This window comes from Mustela nigripes, chromosome 2, assembly GCF_022355385.1.
Source record: "Mustela nigripes isolate SB6536 chromosome 2, MUSNIG.SB6536, whole genome shotgun sequence".
Classification (NCBI taxonomy): Eukaryota; Metazoa; Chordata; class Mammalia; order Carnivora; family Mustelidae; genus Mustela; species Mustela nigripes.
In genome coordinates this window covers 123,752,237-123,773,988 of record NC_081558.1, presented here as the reverse complement: position 1 = coordinate 123,773,988, position 21,752 = coordinate 123,752,237, and the positions used below count along the sequence as shown (strand labels likewise).

The 21,752-nt window shown below is 42.6% G+C and overlaps 1 protein-coding gene across 2 annotated transcripts in view; it reads left to right on the top strand.

Annotated features, from left to right (window-relative positions):
- FNDC3B (fibronectin type III domain containing 3B) overlaps window positions 1-21,752 on the top strand; it is a 338,247-nt gene that overhangs the window by 71,617 nt on the left and 244,878 nt on the right. For both annotated transcript variants that reach the window (XM_059391541.1, XM_059391542.1), the window contains exon 2: window positions 1,071-1,209. In XM_059391541.1, the coding sequence (XP_059247524.1) occupies window positions 1,099-1,209 (111 nt within the window). In that variant the 5' untranslated portion in view covers window positions 1,071-1,098. The remainder of the gene's footprint in view (window positions 1-1,070; window positions 1,210-21,752) is intronic.

The window sequence follows — 21,752 nt, the reverse complement described above, 5'->3', positions numbered from 1 at the left end:
CTTCTTAAAGAACAAACTATAATTTTATTTCTATTTTTTAAAAGATTTTCTTTATTTGAGAGAGACAGGAAGAGTGAGTGGTGATGAGGGGCAGAGGAAGAGAGAGAGAAGCCGACTCTCTGCTGAGCAGGAAGCCAAAGGTGGGAATCGATCTCAGGACCCAGGGATCATGTTCTGAGCTGAAGGCAGACTTAACTGACTGGGCCACCCAGATGCCCCAGCAAGTTATAATTTTAAATAGAAATTTGTTGTTATTTTCCCACTGTTGAATTGGAAAAGTAGTTTTTGGTAGCAGGTACCCTTTTGGAGTGACAATGGCTTTGTGCTGTCTTGAATACTTGTATGAAAATAATTTTTTCCGAGGAAGCAAGGTGGTTTGCTTTTCAGCCCTACTCTGCACAAGGTGCCATGGGTTCTGTCTGAGATACAGGGGAGTTCAAGATCTGCACAGTGATGACGACATAAATGCACAGCATGTTAAAGTCAATTCAAGGAAATGACAGGAGAGAGATAATTAGAACATGATTAATTGCCATATTAGTGGCAGGGTCAGAAATTGCAACAATTGCAGTGTAAGCTTTGTTAACTTGCTTGGATTAACTGCTTATGAACAGTATTTTGATCCTAATGAAAAGGAATACCTGTTTTTGTAGGTCATCCTCTTTGGCCTTATTTCCTGTAATTAAAGATAATGACACTTGACCAGTTTTTGTTTGACACTTGACCATCTCACAGTATTGTCTCATTTTAGCCCCAGAAAGATCCCTGGGGTAGGGTAGTTACAATTACTCATATATTTTAAAAATCTATAACTAAATGACAAAGTCTAGGTCTGGGAGGTTATGTTCACACGGTTGCTTGGAGACTCAGGTTGGTGGTCTTCTAGTTCAGCCATTTTCTTACTTTGGCTTTACCCCTCCTTGGGGCCTGGCACAATAACTCTGCACTATAGGATTAGAATAATTTGACTTTCAGCTGACTTCCTGATGGTGCACTTAAATTGCTGATGTTGTTCTAGGTGACTTTTTGGGGTCCTGGGTCCTTTTTAAAAAATGGTGGTTCTCTTGCAGGAAGCCAGTTGAGGGAAATTCTCCATGAATGTACGTCACAATGATGATGACCGACCAAATCCCTCTGGAACTGCCACCATTGCTGAACGGAGAGGTAGCCATGATGCCTCACTTGGTGAATGGAGACGCGGCTCAGCAGGTTGGTGTAGTAAGAGGGAAATTTAAGTTCAACTGTCTAAGTGAAAACCATTAACCCGGTCCTTGTTCTGGTTTGAGATTGAAAGGTCTGTGCTTGTGAACATTAATAGTTCCAGAGGTAAGTGTTTTTGCTGTAGAAGTAGTAATGGTTTTTAAGAATATCCGATTATGGCTTTTGATAACAGCAAATCTTACCTCATTTAGTTGGTATTGCTGCTGAAGCATCAGAAAAATGTCTGATTTTTAAATGAATCATTTTGAAAATATGTACTAGTCTTTGGAAAAAAATGTCTATTTATTCAGGTCCTGTGTTGTACTTGACTGGTTGGCCTGGATGGCCAGAGCAAGACACTCTGAGGGTGAGTCAGGTTTTGCTCTCACATGGGGGGGTGAGGTGACCTCGGCAAGATGCACAGGTCCACGCGAACCCACCCCAGCTCCTAGACGACCCTTCCAAATGGATAGTCCGCTTCCCAGAAAGTGACGGTACTCATTCTCTCAGTATTACTGAATATCGCCAAATAGTAAAGATATTGCAGACTCATTCATGTAGCACTTGGGAAGAAATTTAAATGGAAAGTAAAACTTTAAAAAATCATTAGATGAACTGTTCCGATAAGATTTTTTTTAGTGACTGAGAAAACAGGGTTTGCTCAGTCTTTTACTAAATAAATACCCTTTTGTCTTTGCACAGTTCTTCAGGAGCATGAAAGTAAAAAAAGTCTTTGTCTTAGGAAAAGTAGGATTGGGAACAATTGTGTGAAAAATGTTTGCCCAGACTTGATTAGTAACTCAGATAAGTTAATCAGCCATTCCTTTAATGTCCATGTGTGCTTGCCCCCCCACCTCACTCTGTTACAGTAGGTGAACAGCCTTTATCCATCACAGTCCATTCATACTTGGCCTCTATTGGATCTTACTTTGCTGCCTAATTTATTTATATTACTTAACTATGCTTTGTACCATAAACCTTTCAAGAACAAAGCATGTCTAATGGGTGTTCAGTAAATGTTTGTTGGTTGGATAAACTTCACCCCTTCTCACCACTGACACAGGCACTTCCCTTCCTGACTCAATCTCTTTCTCTCTCTCTGCGCTGGATCATTTCCACCAGACATCCTGTAGTATCTTTTTTTTGTTTTTTTTTAAAGATTTTATTTATTTATTTGACAGAGAGAGATCACAAGTAGACGGAGAGGCAGGCAGAGAGAAAGAGAGAGAGGGAAGCAGGCTCCCTGCCGAGCAGAGAGCCCGATGCGGGACTCGATCCCAGGACCCTGAGATCATGACCTGAGCCGAAGGCAGCGGCTTAACCCACTGAGCCACCCAGGCGCCCCATCCTGTAGTATCTTTTACCTCAAACCCATAAACAACTCCCCAGCACAACAAGATCCTCGCTCTTGACTCCACATCCCTGTGGAGTTACCACTTCCTGTCTGCCTCCCTGACAGTAGGTGTTCTTTAAGTAGAGCCTCATCTTCCTTTTCCCTGTTGCTCGTCAAGCTCAGAGTCTTCACTTGCATCTCTTGTCCTCTTTTCCCAAGCCTGTCAGCAAGGCCTGTTGGCTTCATCTCAGGAACATGTGCTGAAACCATAATTTGCCACATCTGCTTCATTGCCGCTACTGCCACTGGACTCCAAGCCGGCATCTCTCGCCAGGGTTGGGCATTCCTTCTCACTGGCCTCTCTGCTTTTGCTTTTGCCCTAGCAAAAAGTATTTGCCACACAGCAGTCTTCTGAGAGAGTTTCCAAAACACCACATCAGGGACTCCTGGGTGGCTCAGTCATTTGAGTGCCCGACTCTTGGTTTTAGCTCAGGTCATGATCTCAAGGTCGTGAGATTGAGCCCCGTGTGAGGCTCTGTGCTCACCGTGGAGTCTGCTTGAGATTCTCTCCCCCTCTCCCTCTTCCTCTGCGCCTCCCCCTGCTTGCACATGTGCGTGCGCGCGCTCTCTCTCTCTCCCTCCAATAAATATGTAGAGAAAAACTTAAAGCATACCCACGTCATGTCAGTGCCCTGCTCAGAGCTGCCCTGTAACACCTGGAATAACATCGCAGTGCAGGGCCGAGGCCCGTCAGCCCTCCAGGTGTAGCCTTTGCCCTCTTCATCGTGCTCCCCATGCTCTGCTTGTGGGAGAATTTCCAAAGTACAAGGGACCGTTTTAGGTGTCTGGTCTCCCTTTTCACTAATGAAAAGGTTGAAAAAACCAAGGTATTCAGATGTGACTTAAGTTGGGAGGCATCTTGGCCGCCGCTCAGTCATCTAATTCCCATTTGCGTAGGTACTTGGAGACCCGACGCCACGTGTCCATGTCACTGTGTACCATTTTTGTGTTTTGGTGATTTGTTCCTCGTTGCTGTCGTTCAGTTTGCACAGAACACCCTTTTGTAGTTTATGATCTCTAGCACACCAAATCCTTAGTTACAGAATTTTTGAATTCTGTCTTCACACATAAACTTTCTTGCACCTAGAAATGACCAAAGCCTGAGAAAAGACTGTGGACATCTTCAGGCCATGTGGCATTTTACTCCTCTGCATGTCTACCTCAGCTCTAAGGAGACGTTGCTTAATAATTTGGATTAATAAGATCACGTTTTTATTGTATCTGTAAAGCCAGGAGTGGGAGAATCTAATTCATTTTTTTTTCTACACTGTCAAATATGAAGCTTTCTCAAACTGGGGCTATATTTACTCTAAAAATGATCGTAGGAATGAAATGTTTTAGGTTTTCTAATTAGCAGGTATGGTTGTGCTCACAGCATTAATGTTTACAGGTTATATGGGCCAAGCTGTTGATTGGCATGAACCCTGAGTTTCTCTTAATGGGACATACTTGTGAAGTGGACAGAGTGTGTTTGAAATCTCCCTCCTCGCAGGATCAACCCAAGATTTATCATGCCTTGAGGTTACCTCTGTGTGGCTCAGCCTAGGCAGTGGCCTCTGTGCCTTACATCTTTCTTCCTCTTTCTGCCCCCAGAGTCTCCCCATCTGTCTCCCTCCTTTCCTGAAGCCGCTGCTCTTTCCTTTGGGCCTAGTTAGAGTAGAATCTTCAGGGCCTGTGCGTGAAACCTGGGCTAAGGCACAAGGTGAAGACAGGCCCCAGGAGCAAGCAGAACCAAAATCAATGGAAAAATACCAGAGAGGAGGTAAGGAGAGAGGAGGTCAGCAAAAAGAACAAGGACCAAAGGTCAGGATCCAAAAGTCTGGGACTGCATGAGTGTTGGGTGCTTGCCTTAGACACCTGTTGGTAATTGCCTCTTGCTCCTAAATAGCCTGTTTGGTGTGATGCTCAGGAGAGCTGTGTCAAAGGATCAGGACATGGGACACACCAGAGAATACGATCTCTATTAATGTTTTATGGTTTTTTTTTTTCTAATTTTTAAAAATTTTTCTGAGCATAACCTAGAGATTTTATTGTCTTCATAATATAACAAAATACAAAGTTTAGAATTGGATCTCTTGGTCCTTTCTCTTCCATCTCCTCCCAGTTCACAAGGCTTGCATCTCTTTTTTATTTTTATTTTGAACTGATCTCTAAACCCAGCGCAGGGCTCGAACTTACAACCCCTGAGATCAAGGACCTTCTGGAGACCCAGGGTTGACTTCAACGATGGCATGGTGGATACTATCTGGCAGACCCTTGGGGGTGACATTTGAAGGGTGGGGAGGGCAGCATTTGAGCCACCTCCCAAATGAGACTGTCAGGAAGAGCTACCCACCGGCCACGGGGGCTGTGCCTCTACCATCGTGTTAGAAGCAAATATGGCGAAGCTTACCTTGTATGTGTTTACAGCATTCTTAATACTTTGCAGCTGTGCAGAGCACATTGTAAACATTTCTGTATTTGCAAAAGAACCACCGCAGTTATGAGAAAGCTCCCCAGTTCCCACAGGCCGCCGCCTCCTGAGTTTTGTCATGATGGTTTCTGGATTCCGTTAGTGTGTGTTCTTGCCGAGATAGCCCGCTCTGTTCTGGTTTTCTAAACGAGACACTGTTAATTCTCGTTATGCAGAGTCATGTTAAGTTTGGAAACGTTGGTTTGTCATTTTATAGAGGAAGCAGGAAAAGGATGATTCTTCCCTTAAAATGAAAAGCCCTCCTTGTCACGAATGAAGATTTTAAAAAATATATTATGAACTGAATGAACAAGAACAGGAGTAAACACACAGTGTGGACAGAAGCAACCTAACAGTTTCTGCTTGTTGAACAGCTTTTTTGACCTATCATCCACACTCCCTGTAATTCACTTTTTTAAGGTACACAGTGGAATTTGCTATAGTCTCAGGATTGTGCAAGCATGGCCACAATTTTAGAACCTTCTCCTCATGATAAGAAGAAACCCTGGTGTGGTCATTTCCCAGTCCTTTCTTCCCGTCTTCCTAGGCAACCGCTAATCTCCTTCCTTTCTCTGTAAGTAATTAGCCCATTCTGGACATTTTGTATAAATGAAAATGTGCACATGTGGTCTTTTGCTTCTGGCTCCTTTCAGAGGTTTGTCATAGCATGTGTCAGTACGTTCTGCCTTGTTCACTGGCAAGTATTACTCCAGCACATGAGTACATTACGTTTTGTTTCTTCATTCATCAGTTGATGGGCATTTGGGTCCTTTTCACTCCTTGGCTATTATGAATAATGCTGTCGTGAACATCTGTGTGCAAATTTTTATGTGCGTGTAAGTCTTCATTTCTCCTGGATTTCTACCTAGGAGTGAAATAGAACAGTTTTATTTTGAACCACTGTTTTCTAAATAAAGTATCCCTGTTCCTCTCACTATAATTTCTTCTGCCTCTAAATAGATCAGTGTAGCTAAGTTAAGTTTGCTTCCCTAAATATGTCCCACGACATACTATTCTTGTCAGGTTTCCTGACCTGAGTTTTTGTGTATGGCCGTATATAAATTATGGCAAATGCCCATCAGTAATCAGAATATTGGTGCCTACATTTCCAGAACCTATGATATATAAATTTAACTGTCTTTGGTTTTAGAGGTTTAGAAATGTAACCGCTAGTTTGAAGCGTTAAAGTGTAAGCATCACCAATTTCCAGCTTTTTCTATTGGCTTAGTATTTTGTTTTATTTCTTTTTTCTCTTTTTTAAAAAGATAAGTTATTTGAGAGAGAGAAAGAGCGTGAGCACACAAGTGTCAGGGAGGGTCAGAGGGAGAGAAACTCAAATAGACTCCCCAGTGAGCAGGGATCCTGATGCAGGGCTCGATCCCACAACCCCAAGATCATGACCCGAGCTGAAATCACGAGTCGGACAGTTAACCGACCAAGCCATCCAGGCACTCCTCTGTTAGTGGTTTAGTACTTTAATAATCTCTGAAGAAGAATTACGGCACTCACCCATGTTTAAATAAGGAAAACGTAAGGTTAAGAACAGAGGTGTTAACACAGACTGTACTGATTTGCTAACTTAATCTGTGATACTTAGAACCTATAGGAGGTTAGTATGCATGTCTTTTTCTATCTTCTGTATATGTCCATTAGGGGGGTCAGTGAGTGTGGGGATAGATTTAGATGCCTCTTTGTCCTTCTGTTCTCACAGGGCAACTAGCAAATGTTCCCTTTGTCGTATTTCTTATGTTTTTTTTGTTTTTGTTTTTTTTCCTTTTAAGCTTGTAGGATATAAATGGCTAATGAGTATTTGTACTGCCTCTTCTTCGGGAAGTCGATCTCCTTAATGTAAATAAAAAACTCGATTCTCCCAGTGGCTTGGGATGACATGGGCACACGTGGGCTTGCCCTGAAAGACGGAAGGTTGAGATACCTCATCCGTGTCCACAGGTCTCTTGACTTTGTCTTTGCCTTTCAATCAGCATGCAGCCTGTCATTTTATCTGGAGCCCGTCTCTTCCCTCTTTTGTTTCTTCTTTGCGGAAGCCTTTGTTTCCCCTAGAAGGAGCACATAGCCAGTGATGATTTCCTGGAGCATTCTTTAGAGTACACATTTCCAGACGGCACATTAAACATATTAAAATGTTCCACGTTCCAACAGTGCTCATCATCGGCGTGTCTCTTACATCAGATGTGCTTCTCCTCCGGTGACCTTTTCTGTTCTGCTTGATGTCTTAATAACTTTTTCCTTGATGGCTCCCTCCTTGCTTTTAGTAGTTCAGGTCCTCTCGCCATACAGGTTTACTCTGTAAATATCCCGATTGCCACTGTGTCAGGGAGACCCAGAAAGCAGTCCACAGTCAGTATAGCGTAGGCGAATGAATGAGCAGTTCTTGGGGACTTTGCTTGGAAGGAAGAAAGATACTCAAATGAGAGCAGTTAAAATAGAGGCTGTAGCTCTTACTGCTGAGCCACATTATATAACAGCGCCTTTTATGACAGGATCCTATTTAGAGGCTGGGGCTTGGGTTGAAAATGGAAAGAGTTAGGTTGGTCAAGCGTTGTTTTGGGGAACTCAGCATGGGGAAGCTTGGTCTTTGGGCAGACTCTTCAGCATCCAGATGTATGAGGAGAGGACAGCTTGTGTAAGTGTTGAAAGAAAACGGTCACCGCAGACTGCTGTCTGTGTTCCGTCCACCACTCACACTTACGAAGGCCTCAGGTGTCCGGATGCTGTCATCTCCTTTTCTTCGAGATTGGGATCGAAAGGAGGAGCAAGAGGGCAGGATTTACAACTGAACTTGGACTGAGTAATATATTTGTTCTTTCAGTGTTTGTTGAATGTCTCCTGGCAACACAAAGATGAATTAGACCCTGTTCTTGCCCTGAAGGAATGAGCAATCAGGTTGGGGAGCAAAGCGTGGTCCACCAAAATAGAATGGTCTTCATGTATTTACACACATGTAGGACCACAGGAGAAGTGCTTGGATTGCAGAAGATTCCCTTGCCCTGGGAGCACCGAGGAGGGGTGGGATCAGGGAGTGGACGAGGCAGGCAGGAAAACAGACGGAGCTAGGAGAACTCAATTGAAGTGAAGTCTAGGACTGTTACTCAGCTTTGCACGTCCTGTCGTCTCTTTCTGTTCCATGTGGGGACACTGCTCTGTAGGGCTGGTGTACTCCATGGAGAGCTTATGTCAGTGGGACCCAAGCCAACCATATCTGCACATTCTGCCATCTCTTCTCTGCAGCTGTGGCTAGTCCGTGTCTTTGTTACTGACACTTTTTGGTCCTCTGATGCATCCAGTATGGCTGTCCACTTCTTGCTGTCTGTTCCTCAGCATTAGTGATCCCACAGTGATGCTGACCGTGAGCATCAACCCCCTCCCCAGCCCTGAGCTACTTTCCAGAAGCACAGGCAGCCCCCCTGCTTCTGAGGGCCTGCTTTAAAAAGGTGTGAGTTTTATCCAGGTCTGTGGTCTGATTTTTACGGTCCTGTCTTCCGTCTGCCAATTCTGCTCACTACAAAGGCTTCTGGAAAGTCATAGCCTCTGTATATTCTCGGTCTCGTAAAGGAAAATGTTGATGCCATATTATCAGAGGGTGTTGTTATATGTGGCACCCACAATAATTACCCCATACGACATGTAATTATGACAGCTCTGAGCTGTCTGGGTTGAGAGACACTTCAGAATTTAATTAGCCAAAGCCAGTAATAACAAGAGTCAAACTGCAGTCTGTAGCCTTCAAGTGGTAGAAATGGAGCCGCCTTCAAAAAAGGAGAGGATTAAGGAAAAACACCGGCGTGGCAAAGTTGCACTGCCAGAGAATGGCAGTTTGAAACTCTGCAGTGGTTCTGACATCGTGCTTGTTTTCAGCTTACTGTAGTGTTTGGCTGTTGCCCTGTAAACTCGGTAACAGGAACCGTGTCTCCTCTTCATGCGATGCCTGGCGTTGGAGGTAGCAATCCGGTCGGTCCTTCGGAATGGTTGATGGATGAATGAAATGAACAAATCGAATTCTTCCGAACCAAGGCTCGAAAACTAACCATTGGTTGTATTTGTCAGATGGGCCCTCTCCTCCTTCCCACTCTTTATAATTGATGTAATTAGTAAAAAACAATAATTAGCTGCCAGAACTTAAAAATTGGAAGATTTACATAAAATTCTGGATCTTTCTATGATAACATTGGACTGGTCTTCTCACTTGGCAGATAGTGGCAGCTGCCTGCTCCAGCTGGGGACTGTCCTTCTCAGTCCCCACTCAGTCCCCACTCTGTCCCCTTCACTCCATTTCTGCATTGCCTGCTGTCTGTGCTTGTCTGAGGCTGGAACCTGGAAATTAACATTTTTTTGCCTTTGAGATTGTATTGTGTGCTTCAAATCTGTGTTTCAAGTAGAGCAAAAGTGCTTGATTTTTTAGGCACAGTTGTTTGTGTGTCATACTTAGGAAGTGATTTTAAGCCTCTTAGTTTTTTTATTTTTTAAGATTTATTTATTTATTTGACAGACCGAGATCATAAGCAGGCAGAGAGGCAGGCAGAGAGAGAGGAGAGAGCAGACTCCCCACTGAGCAGAGTGCCCGATTGATGTGGGGCTCAATCCCAGGACCCTAGGATCATGACCTGAGCTGAAGGCAGAGGCTTTAACTCACTGAGCCACCCAGGCTCCCCAAGCCTCTTAGTTTTTTTTCCTCATGACTTGTGAAATGAACTGGCATGGGGTCTGGTTCATCTGGCTTAGTGGGAGGGTTTCAGTTAACATGTCTTACAAGTTAGGACCCATGCGTTGTGTTTTTTTGGCCTCTCCTTTTTAGTGAGCAGAGTCTGAGCCCCCGATCAGAGCTACACTGAGCACTCAGTAAGCAGAAGGAATGAGAGGGTGCCTTGTTTTACTGTTTACAGACTAGTTAGGGACAGTAAACACAGATACAAGCTATAGGCATTCCAAGGGCAGCAATGCAAATAACTTGCGTTTATCATCTTGTTTCAGAGGCTCCAAGAATTGAGACTTCTTTGAGTGCTTATTGAAATAGAATTTTTTAAAAAGCAGACTCTTTTGGTATTACCTCGAAGAGGCATTGCGTACCATTTCTGTGTTAACTTTCTCTTTGGATAAGGTTAAATATGTTGGCTTTCTGGCCTCTCATGTCTGTTTCCTTTTGGTAATGTGTACTTGTCATGTTCAATGTGATTCGACAGCCATGGCTGTATCTCATAGTGTGGTAAAAATAATACATAGATACACGGAGGAAGAAGAGATGGAATAGTTCTCCATCTACATGTGTTAAGACATATGTTTGCATATAACTGTTTTCATGTTGGCAGACTTTTCTTTTCTTTTCTTCAAATGATTGATTTTAAAAATAGGATCATATAGAAATGATATATGTTCCGTTCCAAACAAGACAATAGTGAGCAAGCAGCATAAAATTAGTACCATGAATCTTTAAGTTCCAAAGCCCTATGTGAAAAATAAACCGCAGGCGGAGGAGCCAGCTGCTGAAGCCACGCAGTATTATGTGGAGATAATTCTGCAGTCAGATGCCCTACCACTGAGCTATATACCCCCATGTGTGGAGATAATTCCAGGTTTAGCTGCCTTCAGACTGCATTTATTTCCCCATTTAAATTGGGATTGGTCAGAACCAGGTGCCTCTTAGTAATTTTTCAGCTACCCCTACCTTTAGAATAAATTGAAGCTAAGCTATAGTGGGCCTTCAGAAAAAAAAAGAGGAAGAAGTCATGTGTGTGCCCCTTTAGTGTTCATTCTGACGTCGAGATCGGTGTTGCCTCTCAGCCCTGGGCCTTTTTCCTTAATAGGATACCATCAGATCAGATCAGATCATTGCTGAGAGGGACTGTGTTTTATGGGCAGCAGGTGTGTTTAGCATGATCATTAATTAGAATATTTGGCCCTGCCTCTCCTAGATTCTCTCTTTATTGCTTATTCCTTACTCCTTGGGGTAGAGTAGGTGTGCATTTATTTGGATAAAATGGACAGCTTGCATTTAGAAAATTACCTGGCTGGGGATTTCTGCTTTGCAAATAACTGGGCAGTTAGCATGGAACTGGAGCAGACTGGTCTAGCTTTGGGGGCAGGTCAGCTAGAAAGTCATCAAAGTTCCATTCCTATTATTTCCAAGAAATGGAAATTAAATCATGTGAGCCAAATCTGAGATTTCGAGAGAAAGGGCTTGTGCTTGTTACCCGTTTGTATTACATGACTTAATTTTTAAGAGGTGTTGTTAAAATGTCTATATGTTTTCTAAGTAGTTTAAAAAAAATGCATCACTGACTGAAACGTATTATTACTTCAGATAGAAGTTTCTTCGGTCTTTGTATTGGATCGTTTAATTCATGTGATAAGGAAACATTGACACCCTGAAGCGTGTGCTTTAGTTGGTGATGTGGTTTGGTAGCTGAATTGGCCAGAGTCGTGCACCTCATACATCTTTTCTGACTTTGCCATTTTTAATTTTTGTTTTGTATTGTCAGAATGGGTCTGTTTCAGGCCTGTCTTCTCATTGCCTTGCGAAAAGTCCATATAAAAAGCATCCTGAAAAAAAAGTCTATTTATAATTGGGTGGTTTTAGTCATGATGGAAAATAAAAGTAATATATAAAACAGGAATATAATATGAATTATGAAGGAATAGCATCCATTTTTTTTTTTTTTTTAGAGGTTGTGGTGGGAAATCAGACCTTGGGCTTACATGCACTTTGTGAATAGTACCTGTTTTAAAGACTGGGGTGGTCCATGGAGGGTGCATTTGGGTGATAGAGGACATTATCCTTTTAAGAGTCTCCATTTTCTTGTTTATCAGGTGGTTTTCTGAGGGTCAGGCACTGAAGAGTTTTCCCATTTTTTTTATCGATGTCCCCTGCACGTCATGTTTCTTCAAGGGGCCTTGGAACTTTAAAGAGCCTCCCTTAAGGAGACTTGAAGATAGGCCTCACACCAGGTGTGTGCTGTTTCTTCGGAGGGAGGCAGCGGCTCATTTCCTAACCCTTATTCTAACATCAAGGATAAAAAATTCTGTAAGGTTTGCCTCTTCCAGAGATTTCAGGGTCGTAACAAAGTAGAAGATTCATTAAAGGTCAGATGTTTGACATTGAAAGAATTCCAAGTGTCTGAGTTTTTGGCATTTACCTCAGACCTAAATGTTACTCTGTAAGCTTGCTGATAGCCAGAAGGCTTTTGGTCTCCGCTTTTAGTTGAGTGGTTATTTGTGGGCAGTAAGTTGAGTTGGTGGAAAGAATGGCTTTTATTTGATATTTTGATTTCTTTGTTCCTTCTGTGGTGGAGGGAGTGAATAATAACTGTTTGAGGGCTTATGAGGTGTTGGGAATGGTGCTAAGCACTTATATACATCATTTCATCCAGTAATCATACACCCCATAAGGTGGTGATCATTTTTACAGACGGAACCGGAGGCGAGAAGGGTTAAGTACTTCCAGCTGGCAAATCACAGGACTGGGATTTGAGTCCATTTAGAATCTTCCCAGAAGGGTAGGGTTGCTTGGGTTGGGCATGGCTCATTGTCTCGTTCAGGTAAAACAGTTGGGAGAGATTTTGGGGACTGGGTTTTGCCAGATAGTAAATTATGAAAGTTCATTGCGAAGACTCTTCCTGTTCTGCGATCTTCGCATTGGTTCTGGAAGGTGATAGTCATCATTTTGGATCTGCAGCTTCTGAAAATTGCCAACCAGGTGCTCGTGCTGTTGGTGCTGGTGGTGGTGGTATCTGAGGTTTGGAGGCAAGAGTTGAGTTGGAAGGAGGAGTTGGGAGTGAGGTCATCTGAGGTCTGTTTCACTAGAGCTCCTCCCTTTCCGTAGGCCAGTGGTTCTTTCCCTGAGATTAGCTGCTGGGGGAGTGGTTCCCGCTGGGGTCAGCGGCTTTGGACCCAGACAGAGTAGCTTGGGTTCCCTGTCCCCTGGAGCTAGGAGATGACCTTTTGGTCAGCCTTCCTTTCCTCCCAAATCCCGCCTTTCATTTTCATTCAAAAATTACATCACCCCAGAGGCACAGTTTTTGTGTCTGAAGAAATCTAAAAACTTATTGTAAGACTTGAACCTATTAGCTTGTTTGTTTTTCATGCTGAATTTATAATTATGTCTTTTAAGTAATGCCAGAATGACAAGAAAAAAACACCCTAAGTTTATCCTTAAAAGAGAAAGAAAATGGCCACTTGGCTACGGGAGCATTTCTTAAATCTCTCACCTCTGCTAGCTTCTTCTTGGGGTGGGGGGGGCGGAATACAGAGTTAAGTGGCCTGCAGGGTTTGTACCCTGAGCCATGATACCACACCCATTCGCTAGCCAGTTCCTCTTTTCTTTGTTTGAGATTGATGAAGGGCTGTTTGGACTTTGTCTCTCCTCAAGATGTTAATTATATGTTTCAAAATCATGTGTTCTGTTAAAAATCACTTACGCATAGCCTTGGAAAGAGAACTGGAGGCCGGGAGTTGCTTCAGGGGTGCAGAATATTGTTTTGGAGGCCTTGGGAAATAAATCTTAAGAGTTAGTTCATTTACCACCAAGACATATTTAGTCAGTGTATATAAACAAAAGAAGTCACAGTGTGCCTGGACGTTATTTGTCCCAGATGGAGTTTAAACTTGGCTCATTATACTGCACTGATGTCATGGCGCATAAACGGGCCTGCGGATTAGAGCCGTGCAGAGAGTCGCTGTGCGCTTGTGTGTGCCCTGGGCAGCTGAGGAGGAGGGGAGGGGCTGGCCGGAAAATCTTTGTCACATTTTTCCTTCGTTGTCTGCAGAGACGAGTGTGTCAGTCTTGAATTTGGACTCGGTGCAAAATGAGAGAAGAATTGGAATAATCTGTTCATTTGTACAAATCGGTATGTGTGTGTGCCCAGGAATCTCATCATCTGGGGTCTGAGAGTACAGATGCGCGCCAAGCTTTCCAGCAGTTGCTTACAGAGCTCTGGTACCAAGATCTAGAAAGGAAAATCTGAAAGCATTACATTTTTGAAGAGCGTTTTTCAGTCTGTTGCTCTTGAAACATCAGATCTGGACAGTTTCTCTAAACTTTTAAATGGTCTTAGAGTATCCAGCTGTATAATTCTGTTTTCCTGGAATGTATGGGGGATAACCTCCCAAGCTCCTTGCTTAAGTGTTTAAAAAAGGCAAATGCCTGATGCTTCTTAGAGAATCTGGCCAAGTTTAATTCTTGCTGTGTGCTTTGAGAAGGCAGCTAATGGATCAGAAAAGGGTCTTCTGGAGTTCTGAGCAGTTGGTAGGAAATTTCCACATACTGTGGTATTATTTTATTACTTTCTATTGCTGACTTCCATTAGGATAATCTTAATTAGACGCATTTCTAAGTAATTCAAACCATTTTGTAGATGTAAAGGGCTTAGATTTCAGAACTTATGTGAATGGATTCCAAAGTCACTCCGGTTGCCTGAATCCAGGGAAGCCGAACGGACACTGGGATGCAAATGAGTTGGGAGGTGAGCTTTTAAGGAAAGCCAGAATGTTTCTCAAACTGAAATCTGGTCAGAAGTGAGAATTGGCTGTGTGGTTTTGTTGGGTGGTGGTGGTAGTGGTGTTTTGGAGAAGATAAAATGCAGATTCCATAAAAAGCAGCAACAACTTTTTTTTTTTAATACTCTTTCTTTAGAGGCCACATTTTTTCTTAGAGATTGGTCACTGGTCCTTACCAGCACCGAAGGTTCTAGATTATGGAGGTGCAGTAACATTTCCCAGACCCTAGCATATGACCTATTTGTATTCACTTCTGATTGGATGTTAGTGTTCATATGCTAGCAAGCAATAGTAGCGTTAATTTCAAGCAATTGAAAAAGTATAGTAATAGAGAAAAGTCAGCTCTAGAATAGTGAATGATTAAATAGTGGGACCTGGTTTCCTGTCAGTTATAAGGATGAGAACATTTCTTCATAGATATATTATTTCTTGATTATTTCTTTGGGGAGGGAAGAACAGTGTAAAATGAATGACATGGCCAATGTTGAAACCGGTCTAAGAAATATTAGAATATTGGGAATATAGGCAGTTGAATGTTTCTTCCCTGATCTGGGCTTGAGATTCTGATAATAGAGATTCTGATAAGTTAGTGCATAGCTTACCAGAGGGGCGCGACAGGAAGTAGCACATCGTTGTGAATGGGATTACACTTTCTCAGCCAATCGAAAGTAGACAGGAGGAGGCTGGACCTGAATGGTGGGAGACTGTCATGTGCCATGCACATGCGGGGTGGGCCTGGCTATGTGGAAAGTAACCTGAACTGCACCTTCCCTGTTAGTGTGGCCAGAGCCCAGCCTATGGACGTGGGGTGCGTTGATGGAATTGAGGGGGAGAAGGGGGTTGTGTCTTAACCTGGTAGACATTTTTCACAAGGATTAACCCTGAAGTGGTGTTGACAAGAACCAAATTTTATTTTCAGTGAGCCTAATTGTCAACTAAAGGAAGAAGAGTTCTAGTGTTGGCCCTGAGAGCTATGAGCAGAATGTATTTAATACAATTAAAATTATTTAAGTAAACGTGGTGCTTCAAATGCACCAAGGGTATTTGGTGGCTGTTACTTTAGCCGGGGAAACTATACTTAAGCTTGCATAGAATTTTGGTCTTTTATATTCTTGGTTTTTATCTTGGAAGTCCTGTAGTTGAAATCTTAGACTCTGGCATTTGTGGCTCTCTTAAAAGAGGCTTTTAACCTAGTTTTGGCCATCTATATTACATTTCACATTTTTTCCATTTAAGTTAAGGCTATATTTTTATTCTTAAACAGCAGCCCTTTTTGTAATAGAATCTCTTTATTCAGGGCAGTGTACAATTAGAGTAGAAATGTATGATTTCTTACAAGCTGCCATTGTATTCTCTTTATAGCCCTTAGCACTATCTATAAATGTTTTCTTTCTTTTTAAACTCTACCCCCTCTCTACCCCTCTTCATCCTGCCTAAGTTCTGTTTGTCAGCCTGAGGTGAGCAGAACTTTGTATTCTCCAAGGCTCTATTCCCAGTGCCTGGAGGAATGCCTGACCCATTCTTGTCACTCTTGATATTGGCTAAATTAATAGAGATATCATAGTCATTCTTCTGAGGACTCTCATGAAATGGGCTTTTGGAACTCTTCTGAATGTATATAGAGTTTCAGCAGGCACTGGCATAATTTCAGTGCATAAAAATGTCCTCACTGGTTTATCTGATTTCTTTTCCCTTGGTTACTTATTAATCCATTCCTATCTTTTTGTTAATCATAGCTGGCTTTGGGAAGCACAGCAGCTATAGCTGCCATTGTCCCAGGAGTCCTCTTTTACTTTTCTTATGTCCACTGTTGGGGCATGAGAAGTGGCACCTGGTGATTGTGATAGCCCGTGATTCACTCCATGGTCCGTCTTAGGAATCCAGGGGAGTTCAAGGACGTGATAAGGACTTGATGAGAATAAACCTGACTCAGTATAAAAGCCATTGTTGTTAGTTGAGGTTTCCCTTACCACCCAACTGTCATATTGGGAGTTATGGGCCCTGGCATAGGGAGTGGGCTTGGGTTTCCCAGAACACATCTCGTCCTTAGAGCCCGTCTTGGAGACCTGCCCTTGACCCGGTGAAGTGAGTTCTTCTCTCCTTGTAACTGTTTATTAAAGTATGTTCACGAAGAATTGACTTTGTGAAGCCCATGCCTATCAGAGAGGCTATTTGTGTAATAGAAGAGCCTGCATTTTAGTCAGGTGGGGCTGGGTTCCAGGGCTAACTCTGTCGTTTTGTAGTTTTGTGACTTTACATGAGTCACTTCCCCTCTTTTTAAGCCTCAGTTCCCCATCTATATAATCTGGTTAATAGTACCTACCTGGCAGACCACAGGGGTTTAACAGTAGCTGTGTAGAAATCCTTGTAGAAAAAGAGCTGTTAAAAGGAGTTGATAAAGTAGCCCACATCATTCTGAGCTAATTTTAGAGATAAGTAATAGTCCGTTGAGGGCGACAACTTTTGAACCTTCCATTTTTTGAAGACATCAAGAGTACTAAAAATTTGGAAGCATTGGTATCTTTCTTGCTCCTTGCTTTAAACTGAACAGGTCTGGGGGTGTCTGGCTGGCTCAGTTGGTGGAGGGGGGGGGACTCTTGATCTCAGGGTTGTGAGTTCCAGCCTCACGTTAGGTGTTAAATCTTTAGAAAAGAAGAAAATAAACTGAACGAGTCCTAAAGTCCAGGAAGAAACAAAACAAGACTGTTTTGTCCTACCAGTGTTAGAGACCAAGCAACAGCTTCAGTACCATGTGTGTCCCTGTGCCTTGACCCAGTGAGTAAGTACTTCTTCGGGCTTCCTGGTCTTGTGTGTGTTTTTCCTGCCAGCTTTGGAGTCAGGCTTCACTAGGACAGGTGAGCGGATAAAACAATCAGTACTTTCTCATCATCTTCTAGTACCTTTCTATTTTACCTGTCATATTTTAATTTTGGTGTATTATCACCACCAGATAATTGCTGGTTATTTGCAGCCCATCTTCTCCCTTTTCCTGATTTGGAGCAAAGGGAGAAAATATATGATGCTCACTTTTCAGTTTGCTGGAGACCTGGTCTGGACTCTAGTCCAGGTTCTCAAAGTTGTGTATTGATGGATAGTTTGGGCCTTCCAGGGCCTGGGTGGAGCTAGTCAGGATTTCCGTGGAGTTTGGGAATCTGGAGTGTGTGTGTGTGTGTGTGTGTGTGTGCGCACGCACGCGCGCGTGTATCCAGAAACAAAGTGCAGTTATTCCTCTCATGATCAGTTCTCAAAGTTGTGTATTGATGGATGGTTTGGGCCTTCTAGAGCCTGGGTGGAGCTAGGCAGGATTTCTGTGGAGTTTGGGAATCTGGAGTGTGTGCATATATGTGTGTGTGTGTGTGTGTATCCAGAAAAAAAGTGTAGTTGTTCCTCTCATATAATCAGAAGTCCCTTTTTAAGAGTTACTAGATATTCTTGGGGCACCTGGGTGGCTCAGTCATTAAGTGTCTTCCTTCGGCTCTAGGTTATGATCCCAGCATTGTGGGATTAAGCCCGAGTCTCGTTTATGGGGGAGCCTGCTTCTCCCTCTCTGTCTCCCTCTGCCCCGCCTCCCCCCCGCCCACCCCGCCCACCCCACCCCGCGCTTGCTCTCTCTCTCTCTCAAATAAATAAATAAAATCTTCAAAAAGAAGTTACTACCTATTCTTGACAGAATCCTTTCTTAGGGGGAACTCTTCTGCAGCTTTTAGGTTATATCATTATTTCTCCCTAAAGATACGTGTTGGGTAATCATACATGCTGACTACAAGTGAGAAGTGTTCATTTATACATAACATAGTTAAGAGTAAGACAAACCTCACAGAGTGTGGCAAGTGGAAGAAGCTTCTGGAATGAAACAGGGTCCCCTCTCCTGGCAAGGTTTGTATCTTGAGTGTCTGGCTATTGGATTTAACTTACAGGAAAACTGCAAATGTAACATTCTATCTTTGGTTGGTCAGTACTGTCCTCCCAGCAGAAGCTTCTGTGATGGGCACATATGGGGCAGGAGCTGGTTGGGTAAGGGGGCTGGGGATCTTTTTGAGATGTAAATTAGGAATTTGCCTCCAGGAATGATATTCTATACCATTGATCTGGTTAATCTGCCACCCACAATTTAAATTGCAGTAGTAGCTTTCCTTTTCCTCCTCTACTGGGTAACAAACTGTGTTGGATTTATACCTTTAAGGAAAGATCTATTGACACCTGTTTTGGTAGTCTTGTTGGGCAGAGCTTTCTAACGATGCTGTTTAAGCTTTTTGTTAAATGATATCAATTCTACTACTTGTTTTATTAAGATTTTGGAAGAATGGGTACTTACTTGTCACTAATTTTTGACAAACTTGCCTCTGATTATTTTGGGCTACTTGGTTCATGTAGCTGGAACAGATGTGAAACTGACCTGATGAAGCAAGCGTAGCCTGAATATGCTTTTATGATTTGATTAACACGGTTCTATTTTGGTTTCTCTAGAGGAGAAGAATCTATCAGGGGTTAAAATCTCTTTTCCTCTGATGAGACACAGAATGTGGCTTGAATTGTTTTAATACTGACTTTGGAAACGCAGGAAATGCTTAGTGAGTGGACAAAAAAAATGAGGTTTGTACAGTGATAGGATGTTTTACATTCTGCATTTGTGAGAACTTGTGACAGTTATGTCTGCCTTGTGGCCAGAGAGAGAAAGGAGGGAGGGAGACAGAGTAGGGGCAGAGAGGGCAAGAGAGAGAGAGAGGGGCAGGCTGCTGTCATAGGAAAGGTTAAACACCAGGGAGCCTGCCAGGGCGTAACTCATGTGCCTCAGGGCTGGGTGATGGAAGGCGCACTTCTGCCCTCTCATTCATGTCTGTTGTCAGGGATGAGATCCCTGGACTGGTGTGTGTCAAAACTTTATTTTTTATCTCTCCTTTATTGACAGTGAAAACAACAAGGTGGAGTGGACCTCAGTGTAATAAAATGCTTTCTTTTAAAATGATTCGGTGCCAGGATGAATGCGGGTTGCTCAAATAATGACTTTTGCTCTAAGAAAAATTGATATTGGGACGCAGGAGATTTGCCTGGTTTCTGAGGTAACTTGGCAGATTATAATCTGGTTTCCATAGCAACCCAGCAGCCGGGAAAATTACAGGAACGAAACATTTGAAGAGAGGTATTTTAGTAGGATGCATAAAAGCTCTTTACCTATCACCTTTCCCCCTGAAGAAGCAGGGTGGGGGTCAGGAATCGGCCTCCATAAGCAGAGAGGGGTTATCATAAATGGCTTTTGCAGGCTTTGAATGGTGGCCTGGTGTCAGGGACTGCTAAGGAACCATTACAGACACTTTTCATGTCATGTGAGGAACAGGTAATGTGACAGAATGTGGAGCGTACCCCAGTTCAGAAATCCCTTTTCCTGCCTCGGACTTTCCATAATACTGGTGAATTGTACTTTCAGGACCTGCATTCAGGACACATTGTCTGATAATTATGAGAGCGGTGGAGGACAGAGTACATGAATTTGGGATTGTCACAGAGTATCTGGGGCATAGTCTTGGTGTCCTTTGATTTTTTTTTTTTTTCCCTAACTAATTAATTCTACAGGCCTGTATTATAGGTCTTACCCCTAGATGTTTCAACACAAGAACTGATTTCTGCTCTATTCCAGTAATGTTGGAATTGGTCTAAGGACTTTTAAAAAGACACAGATAATTTTCTTTATTGGAGTATTTTTAAAAATTCCATTATAGTCAAGTTATGTTCTATGTCTATGTACGAATAAAGTTAAATTGAAACTATTTTCATGTTAGGAATGCCTTTAAAAGCTCAGTTTCAAGAAAGCAATTGAAATGTTTTAATCACTCTGTAGAGATCTGAAGGGATTTCCTTTTGAGTTCTTAAAATGGCACAGTGTGTTTACATTGGTGAGAATTTGAATACTTAAGACTGAAAGATTATTGACACAGTTACTGTACAGGAAAAATAAATTGCCTTGAAACCACCGTTATAATTCAAGGTAATGAGAAGCACCAGGGAGAAGCTGGGACTGCTTTTTCCTGAATGATCTTGTTTTCTCCAGTTAATGCATTTCCTGATTTAAATAATTTTAATATCCTAACAGTGTCTCCTGTGGTGAATTATTAGAAGAAACAAAATACATGGATATTAAAGGTTTAGGTTTTAAAGATGAAACGGCTCTGATCTCAAACACATTTACAGAACAGAAATTTAGGTACATGAAGTAAATAACGTTGACTTAAAAAAAAAAGTTGACTTTTTAAATTGAATATTATGAAAGCTCAATTTCTAAGTTAAAATATTGTTTGCACTGGTTTTCTTTGTGTTTTTATGACTTTGATTATTCATTCAGTAGAAATAGTTATCAAGTGCTTATTCTAGGCCGGGTACAGTTTTGAGCCCTTAAGTCCTTACAGAGTCAATATTAAAGAAGCAAAGACAGACCCTAGAATAATTGCGGAGCTCTCTGGAGTTGTCAGTTCTAGGAAGGGGATGTACAGATGTATAGTTGTGTGTGAGGGCACACACACCTGTGTTACGACACACGGTGGGAGGTCTGTCCTGTCCTGAAAAGCTGATGCCGCTTCTTAGGCTGACAGGAATGAATAGGCGTGAGTCACTGGTCAGGGAAGGAGTAAGGTGGGTGACAGGCAGAGATGAAGAAGGACAGGGAACGGTACGCCTGATGGTTTCGACGCAGGGAGGGACAAGGCTTGCTCCGAGAACCCTGAGATGAATGTGACACTGACCTCTGTCCAGTTTCCAGAAATTGACATTCATTATTTTTGTAGTGTCAACCTTGCCCATGGTGTGATATTTCACCTCAGTTTTTAAGCTTAGATTATGTCCTTTGATTTGTATTTAGATGTAAATCCAGTGATTTTTTTTTTTTTTCCTTTTGTTACTTAAAGAACTAGATGAGATCTAAAACTGAGGCTCTTGGAACAACATACTTTGCCATTGCTCTGCATGGTCTAGCCTTGAAAGTCGCCTACTTAGATTAAATATTAGGGGCGCTTGGGTGGTTCAGTCATTTGAGTGTCTGACTCTTGGTTTTTGGCTCAGGTCCTGATCTCAGGGCTTGGGGATTGAGCCCCCCGTGGAGCTCTTCGCTTCAGCAGGGGAGTCTGCTTAAAGGGTCCCTCCCTCTGCCACTCTCCCACTCTTGGGTTCTCTGGTGTGCGCACTCTCTCTCTCTGAAATACGTAAATAAAC